At 43.1% G+C, this 15,802-nt stretch overlaps 1 protein-coding gene across 3 annotated transcripts in view; it reads left to right on the top strand.

The window, feature by feature from the left end:
• The window catches only part of LOC129702103 (UDP-N-acetylglucosamine--peptide N-acetylglucosaminyltransferase 110 kDa subunit), a 72,609-nt gene that overhangs the window by 22,903 nt on the left and 33,904 nt on the right, over nt 1–15,802 (top strand). For 2 of the 3 annotated variants that reach the window (XM_055643671.1, XM_055643670.1), the window contains exons 3-6: nt 441–684; nt 5,091–5,159; nt 8,389–8,505; nt 11,132–11,211. In XM_055643671.1, the coding sequence (XP_055499646.1) occupies nt 441–684; nt 5,091–5,159; nt 8,389–8,505; nt 11,132–11,211 (510 nt within the window). Of the gene's footprint in view, nt 1–440; nt 685–5,090; nt 5,160–6,737; nt 6,868–8,388; nt 8,506–11,131; nt 11,212–15,802 lie in introns of those variants that run through there. The other variant, XM_055643672.1, reaches the window with a different exon arrangement.

Raw genomic sequence — 15,802 nt, 5'->3', positions numbered from 1 at the left:
CGTGCAGTCGGAATACCGAACTCGCTTATTGGGAATGTAGCAGAAAATTATTTCACAAGTATCACTTGTAATTTGGTAGTGGTTTATTGCCACGTACTGAGATTCAGATGCATGTTATCCAGGCAAATGTGAGTGCAACAGGCAGTGCAAAAAGAGGAAGGAGACATTGCAGAATGCAGTGTTAAGGTTAAAGAGTTAAGGTTAAGAAATAGGTACAGTGGCCTCCATGCAAGCAGATTGGAAGATCAGGAATATTTCCTTCGTATATGAGAGTTTCTGTACTCAAATTAAGGCTAGCTATTTTGTACTTTTAAGATAAAGTTATTAATCATTGAATTTGATGACAAACATAGAAACTACATTTGATTGGAAGGGCTGAGAAATGTGGATGTAATTACAAAAAATACCCTGTTCTACCAGGATTTATTTTTTCATTTTAGGTCTGCTCACTTTAGCACGCTGGCTATTAAACAGAACCCCATGTTGGCTGAAGCCTACTCAAACTTGGGGAATGTCTACAAAGAGCGTGGCCAACTTCAGGAGGCTATTGAGCATTATCGACATGCCCTCCGGCTAAAACCAGACTTCATTGATGGATATATCAATCTGGCAGCAGCATTGGTTGCAGCGGGCGACATGGAGGGAGCTGTACAAGCCTATGTATCTGCTTTGCAGTACAATCCTGTAAGTTGCCACATGCTTTTTGTGTTGCTTAACTTAATCATATCCATTTCAGTTTCAATGCAAGTTGAATAACCCGCCACAATTTTAGGATGTATCAGAATAAGCAGATTTTATTCTACATATGGCAAGAACATTGTTCCCGATGTTGGGGAAGTCCAGAACAAGGGGTCATAGTTTAAGGATAAGGGGGAAATCTTTTAGGACCAAGATGAGGAAAACTTTTTTCACACATAGAGTGGTGAATCTCTGGAATTCTCTGCCGCAGAAGGTAGTTGAGGCCAGTTCATTGGCTATATTTAAGAGGGTTAGATGTGGCCCTTGTGGCTAAAGGGATCAGGGGGTATGGAGAGAAGGCAGGAACAGGATACTGAGTTGGATGATCAGCCATGATCATATTGAATGGCGGTGCAGGCTCGAAGGGCCGAATGGCCTACTCCTGCACCTATTTTCTATGTTTCTAATGTAACATAATAAAAACAGAAATGGGACATTTGGCCTCTCAAACCTACCCTGCCATTCAAGAAGATGGCTGTTCTCATATTGACCTCTCACTGCTATCCCACTATTTCCTGACACCCAATGACTCTCTTGTATTTAAATTTCTGTCAATCCTCACACTAATTATAGGCAGTGATTCTGCCGCCACAGCTATCTACACATTCACAACCCTATGGGAAAAGAAATGTTTCTTGAAATGATTACCCTTTAGTTTTGAATGCTCCAACAAGGCGAAGCACCTTCTCAGTATCCACCCTGCCAAACCCACTCAGAATCTTGTGCATCACTAAGATATTCTCTCTTATTTCCAAATGTTGTTTGGGCTCAGGCTGTCTTTAGACATTCAGTCTTTTTCAATAACCTTTTCAATAAATTCAATAAATAAAGTAACCTTTTCAATAAATTCCAACAATGTTATGTTTTTCCTACGCTTTGATTAAACCTTGTTAATTCTGTTTGACTGTCTAAATATATTCTAAATATCCTGTTATGACTGCAGTATATTCCCATCATTTTCCCATGACTGTGACACAAGGTGACTAACTGCCCTGTAGTTCCTATCTTGGTATCCCCCCCTTTCTTGAATAGTGGTTATATTTAAGTTTTCCGATCCTTGGACCTCTATTGAATTCAGAGAATTTTGATAACTTCTACACTTTTAATGGAAGTTGAATACAACAACTTGGTAAACTTCTGCTTGTCCATCCTGGAGTAATTGATGCATATTCATTCCACTAGTTAGAAATGGAGGATACCCCCTAACAATATGGTTTTCAGTGGTCAAGTATGTCCATCTAGTGAAGCCCAATTTTATGCCCTTTCATTTCTAGGAAGGCAAAAATGTGACGTTAATTTGACTTTTTCTGGGGAAATTGCACGTTTCTCAAATGGCATCTATATACTACTTACCAGTAACAATAGTAGCAAATGATTTTGAAATGATAGTATAAGTTATGGCAATAAAAATACAGATGCTGAAAATGTGAAGGAATAAAGATAAAGCTAGGAAAACCCAGCAGATTGGGTAACATTTGTGGAAATAGTAACGGTTACTGTTCCATCTTGAAGATTCCATGTCATGGGTATGTTGAGGAGCATCATCCCGAAACAATAAAAGAGAAAATTTTACATAAACGTAGTAAGTTGAGGGTGGCTGGGAGGCAGGTAGGTGAAGCTAGATTGAGGTTGGGTTGGGGGTTGTTATAGAACTCATCCAGTTAATGGGGTTGTACAGTGGGAATACAAACTAGGAGCATGAAAAATTGTGAAATGCATGGGTGCAGGCATGGACACGAGGTCAAGCTGAGTTGTATTTAAATATAATATCCAAATGTATGAATCTCAGAATTGAATACATTCAGTGACTCGCACTCGTTTGTCTAGAGTGGCAAATTTCTACGTTTAATGACACGGTGCCTTCATCTTAAATGTGTAGCCACTTATTCTGAATAACCTGCCACAATTTTAGGATGTGTCAGAATACATTTTGAGATTTTAAAAATCAAGTCTGCAATTTATTCCATCAGATAAAGCATAAAAAGTTTAATTTAACACCTAATTCACTTTCATATCTTCAGTATTAAAAAAGTTATGGCCATTTTCATACTCGGTAATTAGCATTTTGTTCCTTATTGCTTTTGCATTGATTTAACACAAAAGCTGTGATCGAGGACAGTCAAAAGCCCATAACTTTATTAAAAATTAAGAGAACTCGAAATTTTCAGTTATTGTAGATTGAAGCATTCTGAAACAAATACCAAACATCTTACTTGGATAACTTGAAATTAAAGCATATAATTAGTTAATTACCTAATTGTAATCACTTACAAAATTGACTGTTGTGACAAATAATAATAAATATCCAGACTGCCTTGAAAATTCAAAAATGTGATATTCTCAAGATCAGAACTTTAATATTATTATATTATATGCTGTAAGTCCGTAACAGATACAAATGACAATTTCTAGCAATAGACCAAGTCTTTATGGAGAAGATCAGTTGCTAGCTGGTACGTTGGCATATCATAATCAGTAGCATCATCATACTCCTCAGATTGTAACCATTAAGCAACTCTGTACACCTTGTTTTTCCTCAACATTTCAATTTTGGCATTGTAAACTACAAGTTTTGCCTTTCTGCCCACTACTTTCCCATTAACAATGTCCTGTAGATTCCATTTCTTAAGAAAAGGATATATTTTTTAAATAGCCTAAGTATCCAAATAACAAACTAATCCCATTCACACAAGAATTCACAATATAACATAATTTTAATATCTCAGTCATGACTTCATATGCTAGATGGAAGGAATTTGATGTTTAATTCCCATAAATTAATCTAGAAACATCCACTCAATATAATCAAATTTTTTTTTTTGCACAATACATGGGATTAAAACTGATATTTAGCATAAAAATATTGACTATGAGTAGACAATAACACAAAATCTAGACGATTTAGATGCTCTAGATGATTATCCAAAAAAAAAGAGCATTTAAATCATCTTGCGAATGGGTTTTTCTGGAACGTGATCGATTGGAACGTTGCATTTGCAGTGCATTTGAACTCCATATCGGCAGGAAAATCATTGCCGGTTCGTATGGGGCCCAAATCAAATTTTGCAACATAAAATTAGATTAAAGCCATCCCAAGAAGCAAGTTTATATGTAAAACTAGACCAAGTGCAGACCCTCCTGGGTCTGCTCCTCCAACGCAGCCGTTCGTACCCATAGCCCCCACGGGAGACGTGGTCCTCCAACTCAAGCGGCTCAGGAATCAGCAGTGCGGGCGGCTGTTTGAGGCGAGATGCGGACGCCAGCAGCCGTTATGGTCGCTGGCCAGCAGGAGGTGACAAAATGAGTGTGGGGGGAGGGGGGTGGAGAAGGATTTGATTAAAAAAGTGTACATCAACACGACGAAATTTAATGAGGAGTGGATACTTGAAATGAAAAGTGAAATCTATACCGAAATGGAAAAAATCAGGGCGTTTCTGGGTCGGGTGTTGGCATAGCAACGAATCAAAGGCTGGCAGCCACAAGTCAGGCAGAAACACACACAGCCAGCCGGCAGCCACACAGTTTTATATATAGATAGATAGACGACTTACCCTTTGTTTTGTCCCGTTCTAGCGATCCTTCACGTTGTAGGCGTTGAGGGCATTAGAAGTCGCATTTTATTTTAATCAAATTATTAAATTGTCTTGCGATTTAAAATTTAAAAAAAATAAATAAATAAAAAATCGGGACCAGAAGTCGGATTGCCACTGTATGTAATATGTTTCATCCTAATCATTTTCTTTGGCCAGCAGATTAGTTGCATTGTCTCAATTTGCAGAGTCAATTTTGAACATCAAACTGTTCAGAGGGAACATTGTGTTTTGATATAGCAAGTCATTGCATTTGAGCAAATTAGTAACTTTTAAATCTGTGCTGTTCATGCTATCCACAAAGGAATAACGGCATTATTAGACAATGAGTAGAGCCAAGGCCATTTGACAATTGCATAAAATGTTTAATTAAATCTCATAACTAAGCCATATTGTTCGGGGGTGGGGGGAATAGTAAAATTGATGTTTTGGGTATTGATTTAGTTTATTAATTCAGTTTTATAATTTAGTGTTTGGATCCAACCTAGTTTAAATGATGTATTTGAAAATATGGAACCAGGATCACTGTACGGGATAATTTTATGTATAAAACATTTGTACATATTTAAAGATTGAGGTTCTAGGTGACAGAACACAGGACATGTTGGCAGAAAATTGGTTGAAAGTCAATGGAAAACTAGAATAAGAATTGAAATAAATGCCTAAATGATTTGGTTGAGTTTTAGAAGAAATATTAGTTAAGAATGGCTTGGGTAATCACTTCAATGAATCATGAACATACCTATTGGTGTTCTCTTGCAGGATTTGTATTGTGTTCGTAGTGACCTAGGGAATCTCCTTAAAGCCCTTGGTCGCTTAGAAGAAGCCAAGGTAAGTGTTGTTTGTTGCTAATTGGACCATATCGTGAAGATAAACCTCCACATGATTCACAATAGAAATCCATTATCCTGACTGGTTAGATAACATTGACTGGATAGTAACCAGATAATCAGATATACACTTTAGCACCAGAGCTGACAGAACATTCTGACTGAACAAGTATAGGAAGAAAATAAGATTCCCCATGCTACCTGAAGACACTTCCTGAGCAAAGATCGGCTGAAATGGTCTGACTTAGTGCAGACTGATTCATCCTTTTTTTTTAGCCCTCTCTGTTACAGAGATACATTTCATCTATTTTATTATATCCACCCCTGGTGCAGACCATCAACGTGAATGGGAAGAAAGGCTGCAATAGCGCCTCAGAAGTCGAAAACCAAGTATCCAAATTTTGAGTTATGGTTTGCTTTTCCGTCACTGCTGGTTTGGTCTTTAAGTGAACCGATGTACCAGATTTGCTTAGTTAATAAGGTGGCTTGTAGTAAATTTTTTCCGATATGGTTTAGTTGTGAGTTCGAAATGGTGTTAATCACCCATGTTTTAAAGTCTCATTGTTAACGTATGTGTATGCAGATATGTGTAAATTCTATCCATATGTATGTGTGTATACACACATAGTTGTAACCTTTTTGGAGCATTAAAAGCCACCTTATGAAAAGCCACTGAGGGGCAAAGAATGGGAGGAGAAAGGGACCTTGTCCAGAGTCCCTTGACCTGCCATTCTGAGTCCCGCGCGCTTGCAAAGTGGAGTGTCTGCGCAGTGTAGCTGTCCATTTGACTTTGTGTATGTGTGCTTAAGGGGGGGAGGGGGGGGGGGGTATATACAGGGAGTGACAGATCATTGGGGTAAAGAGAATCTCAGCCCACATCTCAGTTGAATGGAGAGCTAACATTCAGTGCATTCCACTGCAGCTTCAACCTGTATAAAGTGAGACTGCGCTTGCTCCTGGATGCTGACTTTTTTATTTCAGCGGTGGAAGGTGATAGTTAGCAGTTTTGTTCGATGAAGTATAAAATTAGATTTAATTTCAAGGTCTGATCGGTACATTTAAAAGACGAAACCAGCAGACCTACAGTGTAGTTGGGTTCTAAATTAGAATGAACTCTTAAAATATATTAAGTTCCTTTCTTCCTTGAATTTGAAGCTGTCTGGCACGAAAAGGGATTTACGCATTCCCCACTTGGACACTCATGTCTAGGTGTTGTTTACAATTTGGATAGGCAAAAATTATTTACACTCTAAAAGGAAAAGGAGAAACCATACTTTTTTTTAAATTTGCTATATTTTTGTTGATTGACCAGAAGTTTTTCGACTCCCATCATGTTTCACAAAGTTGGTGTTGTGAAAATGTGATTATCAGATGCAGTTATATATTGCAGCACTTCACTTGCATGAACTGAATCTGAACACTTGGACTACATTTGAATTTCAATGTGAAATTGCATCTATTTCTTTTCTTTCAGAAGATTGCATTTTAGAACAAATCCAGGAAAATGTTGTTGGATTCTTTACTAACTATTTTGTCTTTCTTATTTGTCTTTTTCGTTTTCATGATTGATATTATACATAGAAGGTTTCAGGCGGGTGAAAGCTCTCCCTTGTAGGTGCCTCGCTGACCGGAGCTCGAGGCCTGGATCTAGGGGTGACACCGTCTGCTCTTCCCACCATCGACTACCTTGAAAATGAGATGAAATAATGGTAACGGGTTTGTAGCACTGCCACAAACAATTTGCCTCCATGCCTGAGTTCTTCTGTCTCGTGGCTTCCAAAAAAGTGTCTAAATAATTAAGTATTTTATATTTACTTTTTTTTAAATGGGAAAGATTGTAATTTGGAAGAGAGAATTTTCAATTTGATACATGTTTTTAAAATGGCCACTGTCTTAGACAAAACTAGTTTAATAAGTAAAATTGGCAATAGCTCTACAAAGTACCAGTAATGCTTCTAACTACTGATTTTGTTAATTTCTTTCCTCTTTGTTTGGTTTGCAGCATTCTGCTCTACTGATCATGCGCTGTGAGCCTGCAGTAACGCATAGGCTGCGCAGCGAAGCGCTTGCGTGCGCCAGCGTTAATCAGTGGATGGCTGGCTGAGTGTTTACCTTCGATAGTTCTGAATGAGATGTTCAGGTTGTCCTTGTCCCCGGTTAACCCTGACGAAAATCAATAGAATCATGGCTGCAGCATGGCCTTGAAGAGCTACTAAAATGCAGTGGTGTATTTTTATTTTTATTTTCCCTTTTATTTTAATGTTATTGAAATGGTAACATTTCAATTTCATGTTGATTGATTTCATCTTGGGTTCAATAAAATTGGAGTTGTGCAGTCCACGTAGTCTGGGCAAGTTAGCACCTGTATACCTAGCGATTTCTGTGGTTCTGTGCCAGAGTTTAGAGGTGCTGCTGACCACCTATGGTAAAATCTCAGTTGGCTATTTACTCTCAGCAATTTCGCGCCTGCGGATGCGGTGCGCTGTGCTGCACTTTCTTTTTTTAATTAATTATTTTTCAAATCTGCGCCTGCGAACTGCTGATGTCGCCGCTGCAACTTGTTGCAGAGCAGTGCATGGCGCATTGGCAAGTGCGCTTTGCATTACAGGGACCTTGATCTTCATCCTGCATTGTCATTTGAGGTTGTGCATTTCATTCTGCAATAGATTTTTACAGATACTGGAAATACACTTATATTAGCTACCCCACACTTGGTTGTTGATGTGTGTGGCCTAAACCTTTAAAAATCTTTAGTAAAATAAATAGTACATTCATAGGTTGGTTAAAGTTTAGGTTGGTTAAAGTGCTAAAATTTCTAAAAATAATTTCTCCTCAAAAATCTCCCAAATTCATTGGGTGTTAAAGTACTCGAATTAGGTAGCTATGTTTTAAAATTTCTGCATAGGTCCTTGCTGTAATCCATTTCTATTAAAAAATTATCTGATTATTGAAGTGGAAGAGCCATTTTTAACTTGGCACTGCATAACTGAAAAATGGCTGGCTGTATGTGGGTTGAGGTTTTATTTTGCGCATGGTCTCGGGCCAGTGAGCGAATTCAGCGCTAGCCTTTGCTGCAGGTTCACTTTTGTCTGGTTTTAGAATGAACACTAATAACGTTTTTCTTCCCCCCCCCTCCCCTCCCCTCTTTTCAATCTTTGTTACAAATCTCCCATCCCATCTTTCTGATACTCCTTCCCTCCCTTGCCCTTGTTTCAATTAAAATAATAAAGGCTTGTTACCTGAAAGCGATTGAAACTCAGCCCAACTTCGCTGTTGCCTGGAGTAATCTTGGGTGTGTGTTTAATGCCCAGGGAGAAATCTGGCTAGCTATACACCACTTTGAAAAGGTAAGGGAATACCCTTTTGATATATCACTCCACTCGAGGACAAAGCTCGAACCAATTGTATTTTGCTCCATCACTCGTTTTGAACTGCTTGTTGTGATGTTTTTCTGATGTGATAAATGAGCACAGATTGGTGGTCAGTTTAGTCATCTAGCTTGTCGTTAAGCAGATAATTAATGTGCTGCAGTTTTAGACTACTGAATGGTAACTTGGGCAACTGTCATGGAGCTAGAAAGTATGATAAAAATGTGTATTTTGGAAAATATTTTAATAATTCGAACCATTGGACAGGTGGCTAATCTTAGTTAAGAATAACTCATGGGGAATCGTCTATCTTTTGCTCATTAGTTAAATCACTAACTAGTATTTGTGTAGTATCTTATGAAGCACTTAACAAGAAATGTTAAGACTGAACTGCAGAGTAATTAAAGCTGATGCTGGAGCTTGAGGGCATAATTGAGAGAATCCTAAACCAGGTGCTGTGGGTTTTGGAAGGGAATTTTAAAGTTCCGCAGCTAGCTCGCAAAGAACTGGAGGAATACGAATGGGACTGTGGAGCTGGAAGGAGATCAAATCATGGAAGGATTTGAAAATGAGGATGAAAGATTTGAGGCATTGCTTAATTTACAGTATACATTGACAATTTTACAGTTTTTGGGAGGAGGGAGAATACTGCACTGAAATTACTGATTTACTGGAAGAAGAATCAAGGATTTACAGTGCATTCAGAAAGTATTCAGACCCCTTCACTTTTCCACATTTTGTTACGTTACAGCCTTATTTTAAAATGGATTGTTGTGCAATTTTTGGAAAAGGCGGCACCACTCTGATGTAAATCACAATGAAAGGGAGAATTTTATGTTTTGCTTGGCTAAACTAGGTTCAGTCTGCATCCCAAGCAATGCTCATAAACCCAATATAGATACTATTGTGTTTCTGTCCTACAAAACCATGAGAGGAATAAATTGGGTAGATGCACAGTCTTTTGCCCAGAGTAGGGGTCCAGAGGACATAGGTTCAAAGTGAAGGGGGAAGGATTTAATAGGAATCCACGGGGGTAACTTTTTAACACAAAGGGTGGTGGGTGTGTGGAACAAGCAGCTAGAGGAGGTAGTTGAGGCTGGGACTAAGCGCAGGCAAGTGGACTAGCAGCGCTGCCAAGTGGTATGGAATTATCGTATTTTGTGCGGAAATGCGATTAGAATACGGATGTGTGGTTTTGTGTTATTAGTTATTGATTTGTAATACAGAGTTCAGTTTGGTCTGAAGAAGGGTTTCGACCAGAAACGTCACCCATTGCTTCTCTCCAGGCTGCCTGTCCCGCTCCAGGTTTAAACGGAGCACTGTCAGTTTAACACGTGGGAATTTAAACGAAGAGCTGTCGGCTACAATGCTATGGGTTCTAAAAATAGCGCTACCAGTTGGAGCGCTATGGGCTTTACACATAGTGCTATGGCCACAGCTCTATGGGTCACATAGATTGTTCAGGAATTGGAATTATTTTTCTCAGTGGTAGTTGAGCCGTTGATTATTTTTCAGGCAGTGGTAGAATTCTGGATAAGCCTAGTGGTAAAAGGTTACCAGTGGGATTGCAGTTACATTGGGACTGGCCTTGATTTTGGGTGGGCTCAAGGGGGAAAGAGGGAGGGGTGGAGAGAGTGAGAGGATGGAGAGTGGAGGGAGAAGGCGTGAGGGACGAAGGGAATAAGAGAGGGAGGGAGAGAGAGAGAGAGAGGAGGGGGGAGAGCGAGAGAGAGGGAGCGAGGGAGGAGGGAGAGAGGGAGGGAGGGAGGGAGGGAGGGAGGGAGGGAGAGGGAGGCTTCCAAAATGGTTTCTACATCATCATCTGGTGCTAAAAGCAGGAAGCACCTGTTCAAACAGCAGTATACAAAGAGATGGCAATGAATGCACTGCCAAGTAAGGTGCGTAGAAGACATGTCAATTGGTAGCAAAGTTATGTACTCTTACATTGGTATGACTGCACATCAAAAAACTTTTTTCAGCAAAGTGGCACCGCGTAAAATTACTGATTTCCTCAGCAAAAACTGATTTTCAGGTACCAGAATACTGAAATGCTCTGACAAAATTTGGCAGCTCTGGACTAATGTAGCTGGGACATTGTTGGCCAGTGTGAGTTGGGCCGAAAGGCCTGTTTCCACACTGTATCACTCTATGACATAACCCTTAACACTCTCCACCCCCCCCCCCCCCCCCCCTGCCTATGTCAACCTAGTACCTGCCATACCTGTCAGTCTGAAGTAGGGTCTCGACCTGAAATGTCACCCATTCCTTCTCTCCAGAGATGCTGCCAGTCCTGCAAAGTTACTCCAGCATTTTGTGTCTATCTTCGATTTAAACCAGCATCTCCAGTTCTTTCCTACACATTTTGTATGCTTCTGCTTGTGCTAGTTTTCCTCCCCACCACACACAATTCGTACAAAGGATTTCTAACCAAAATGTCACCCATTTGCGTTCTCCAAGGATGTTGCCTGACCCACTCAATTACTCCAGCACATTGTGTTCTTTGGCTTTTGTAACTTCAATATCAGAAAATGTTTATCCCAACATTGAATCAATAGAAAGTCTTTGTGTAGAATTATTTTCATTGGACTTGTTAATTCAATTGCAGGCTGTTACTTTGGATCCAAACTTCTTGGATGCTTACATCAACTTGGGAAATGTTTTAAAGGAGGCACGTATTTTTGACAGGTGAGCAAATAAAAATTGCAACATTTCAATATGTTCTTTTACTTGTTGCAGGTCATCCAGTGTTAATTTCTATGGCTGAAATCCAATTGGCTATACGTAAAATGAATAGCAAGATAATTATTACACCAGGTTTTCCATTCCATTTCTGTTCATTTAGTTTTCCACTAACAAGCACTACGATTGGCTAGTAGGAAATAATCAATCTCCATCTTTCCTTGTAGAAACAAAAGAAAGCATCAGTACATAGGAACATGGTGGCTAAGCAATATAGGTAGCGGAACGTTAATAACGCAGATGGCGAAGTTTGTATAGTTACACAAAATCACCGTATCTAAAGGGTGGCCTGCTAACCCGTCCAGCACGTGTGCGGTACGAATTCGCCTCACCTCCTTTCATCGGGGAAGATACCGGGGAGGAAGGGGGAATGTGACCAGGGACCCGATGGGGCGGGGAGGGGGTGAGATAGGCAAGTTGGGCACCAAACGCCGCGGGGAGGCTGCGGTGGAAACGGTCGCTGATAGTGGAGCTACAGGACTGGTAGTGGGAGGGTATACAAAACGCGAGATATCTGGATATGGAGTCGCAGAACGCGGCTCCTTCACTGGAAGGATATGTTGACGGTTGCGTCTGTAAATGGCTCCGTCCGCTTCAACCAGATAAGAGCGCGCTTCTTTGGCAGGGCTGTAGATGTGCCCCAAACGGCCATAGCCCTTGTTGGTCTGGAGGCGAACCACCTGTCCACTGGTGAGAGGTTTAAGTGGCTTACTGGATTTGTCAAAAAAAATGTTTCTGTGCATCGCGTTTGAATTGTAGTTTCTGGACCGCAGGCGGAGAACAAACTTGTGGCTGCAAAAGCTGCTTGGACACAGGCAGGGGAGCACGGGTTTGGCGAGACATCAGTCGTTGGGCTGGGGAACCCAGTATGGGATCCCTTGCAATGTTCCCTAAGTTGAGCAGGTCTAGATTTTGCAAGATATGACAGCTCCATTAGTTGTTTTGCTGTTTGGACGGCTCGTTCGGCGAGTCCGTTGGACTGCGGGAACTCAGGGCTGCTGGTAATATGTCGGAAGTCCCATAGTTTTGCAAAGTGTTTGAAAAATTGGCTGGTGAACTGTCTGCCGTTGTCGGACAGAATACGTGCTGGTGAGCCGTGCACGGAGAGGTGACGCTGCAACTTCTCGAAAACCGCTTCAGATGTAATGTTTTGGGGTAAATCAATGTCGAACCAGCCTGAATAAGAGTCAACAAGAACCAGATAGTTTCCCGTGCCATTCGAATATATCAGTGGCTAATGTGGACCATGGGAGAAGAGGAGCCGGTTGCAGCAGTAAGGGCTGCTTATGCTGATGTGGCGTCAGGCTTTTACAGACAGCGCAGACTTCGGTTGTGTCACGTATATACTTGGTCATACCAGGCAAGTAAAACATGCTTTGTGCCCGTTGTAGGGTTGCCTCCACGCCGGGGTGGCCCCTGTGGACGGCATTGAAGTACTTGTCCCCAAGGACAGCTGGGACAACTGCCTTGTGGCCCTGAACTATAATCCCATCCTGTAACACCAGTTTGTCGCGAACCAGGAAGTATGGGCGGATTGTGAGCAGGGTGTTGTGTTTATCTGGCCAGCCACGCCGGAGGACTGCAGACAGCAATTGTAAAGTCCCGTTAGCAGCCGTGTGTTCTGCTAGGCTGCTCAAACAATCAGTAAGAACATACGATATCTTCATTACTGAGAACTGGTCCTGTACAGAGAGCTGCAACTTGAGAGTGTCAAAAGCTCGTTGGTGCTACGGACACCAGGACCATTCATCATCTTTGTGTGTCAGTTCTTGCAGGGGGGCAGATATGTCGCTGAGGTTGGGAATAAATTTCCCCAGGATCATTCCAAGGAACTTCCAAACAGCATCAGTAGGAACCGGCATTTCGGTGATAGCTGTAGTTTTTAATGGGTCTGGTCTGAAACCATCCCTTGTGAAAACGTGTCTTCATTCGTGTTATTCAGATTGCCATTATGTTCAGCCAGGTCGCTTCCGTAGACGAGAATGTCATCAACAATGATGGTGCATGGATACTCTGCAAACAATTGTTCCATCGTGCGCTGGAAAACTTTGCTGGCAGAGTTGATGCCAAAGGGCATTCTCAGAAATTTGTAGCGGCCGAAGGGGGTGCTAAACGTAGTAGGATTGGATGAGCCTGGGTTCAGTGGAATCTGCCAAGACGAGCTGTTGACATCCAGAACGGAGAACACTGTTGCCTATTTGAGCAGCAACTTCCTCTACTGTTCGCATAGGGTAGTGCGGACGTTTGATAGCAGTGTTAAGATCTCTGGGGTTTATGCAGATACGGATGTCCTTTTTTCCCGTTGCGACCACCATGGTGGAAACCCAGTCAGATGGGTCGGTAAAGGGCCTGTCCCACCAGCATGCGATTGCATGCATCTAGCGCGTCCAAACGTGGTCGCTTGAGATGTACGGTCGCGTGGGGCCAGTCCCACTTCGAACCGCGGAGGTGTATGGAGTTGTGCGGGGCTAGTCCCGACATCGCGCGGGACTCCGACAATCCTGCACTGTCCGACAAATTCCGTGCGCCAACGGCCTGTCGGCCCGCAGGCGTATTGAGGGCGTACGCAGCGTCTTGACGGCGTACGCCTAGCGTGTGGCGTTGAGCGATGACGTCACCGCCCGGCGTACCGTTGCGCGCTGACGTCACCGCCCGACGTCGTGCAACGTCCAAATTCATTCGGCCCGCCTCCTGCCCAGTTGATTGGTGAGTGTGGCGTAAATTACGTCACGCGCGAACTTTACGCGTACTTACCGCGTCCTTAGGACTTACGTTTGCGTACTTACCGCAAACTTAGCGCAAACTCCGCTTCCGTTTGGTCGCGCTAGACGCATGCAATCGCATGCTGGTGGGACAGGCCCTTAACTTCAGCTATAACACCCATGGAGACCATCCGCTTGAGTTCATTGTGTACTCTGTCACGCAAGGCATGCGGAACACTATGTGGTGCTCGGACCACAGGAGTGATGTTGGGATCAACGACAATGTGGTATTTGAGGGGCAACTTGCCAAGCTCGTTGTTAAACAGTTCTTTGTATTGAGAGGGTGCATGCTGAGTGGGTCCGTCAGTGAGAAAAAGTTGATGGACAGCGCGGCTAAAGCATACCAGGCCTAGATCGTGGCATGCATTGATACCGAGCAAAGTCTCTGAATCCCCCTTGAAGATATAAAACTTCAGGGTATGGGGCTGCGTGTCTACGGTGCATTTTTAATTAGTTTGTCCAAGTGGGTGTAGAACATCCCCGTAGGCCCGAAGCGTGGCCGAGGCCTTTTAAAAATGTTCAGCATTACGAATTTTTTAAAACTCTGATAACGAGATGACGTTGCATTTCGCGCCCGTATCAACCTTGGCGATCAAAGGTCTATTATTCACAAACATGTTTAGCTCAGGGTCAAATTGCTCGTTCTTGGTTCTTGGGTCCTCCAAAATATTCCAACTGGAATTTAAACTGGAGGTGGTGAAGGGAGGGATTAAGCCAGAAAGGGTATAAAGAACACACACTATTGAATTTAACATAAAACATCCCCACACAGCAGAATCAAAGTTTCCCACTGTGTGGGAAGGCACCAAAGTCAGTCTCTTCCTCCACTGTTCCTCATGGTCAGGGCCTCCCCAAGCCCTCTGCAGTTGCAGCTACGGGCGGCCCGATGTCCAGGACCGCTCGCCGGGGTGATACAAGTCCGACATCGGGGCTGCGGGACGTCCTCAGCGGCGTGGACACCAGTCGACCCCCTCCTACTGGAGTCGGCGGCTTCCAAAGTCCGCAGGCCGCGCCGGGTGGAGACTGCTGCTGTAGGCCCTCTGCAAGGAGCCCCAGGACTCCACGATGTTGTTCAACGCCGCCCGCGTTGGAAGCTCTCCGCACCAGAGCTCCACAATGTTGGAGCAGCGGCCCAACGCTCCAGAGCTCCAAACGGCGACCCAGGTAGGCATCGCCCACTCCGCAGTGACTCCAGCGCTGCGCCGCCGCTGTAGCAGCCCTGGTCCGGTCCTGGTCCCCGGTCCCCGGCAGGAAAGGCCGCTCCGGTCCAGCTGGTAGGCCGCGAGGTGGGGGGCGAGGACGCGACTAGGAGAAATAGTTGCCTCCCCGCCAGGAGAGAGCTGAGCGGGGGATGGCAATTCAGGCTCTTGGTGTTCGTTATCAGCAAGCTCATGTTGTAACAGGTGCAGGCTTGTCCTTGGGGCGGGTTGAGTCACACGGGAACGGCAGCATGTAGCAAAGTGGTTTAATTTCTTGCAGAAATGACAGGTTTTACCATAAGCAATACAGTACTGTCGACCTGTAGCATGAAAATAGTTGCAATTTTGACATTGAACAGCAGGTCCTCTCTGCTGCCAGGGGAGGGCTGGGAGCGGCTGTCACAAGAGGAAGTGTCTGTAAGATTGACACTTTACTGCGAACGCTGACCGGAGGGCACAGACTTAGTGTGAGAAGATGTTACCTCGGCAATCCGACAGGCGTGCTCGGCTTGATTATGGGTCAGGTCAGTGCTACGGAGCAGTTCATCCCTTAACTTGCTATCAAGCATACCTCGA

The sequence above is a fragment of the Leucoraja erinacea genome, chromosome 12 (assembly GCF_028641065.1).
Source record: "Leucoraja erinacea ecotype New England chromosome 12, Leri_hhj_1, whole genome shotgun sequence".
Lineage (NCBI taxonomy): Eukaryota > Metazoa > Chordata > Chondrichthyes > Rajiformes > Rajidae > Leucoraja > Leucoraja erinaceus.
This window is presented reverse-complemented; position numbering and strand designations above follow the sequence as displayed.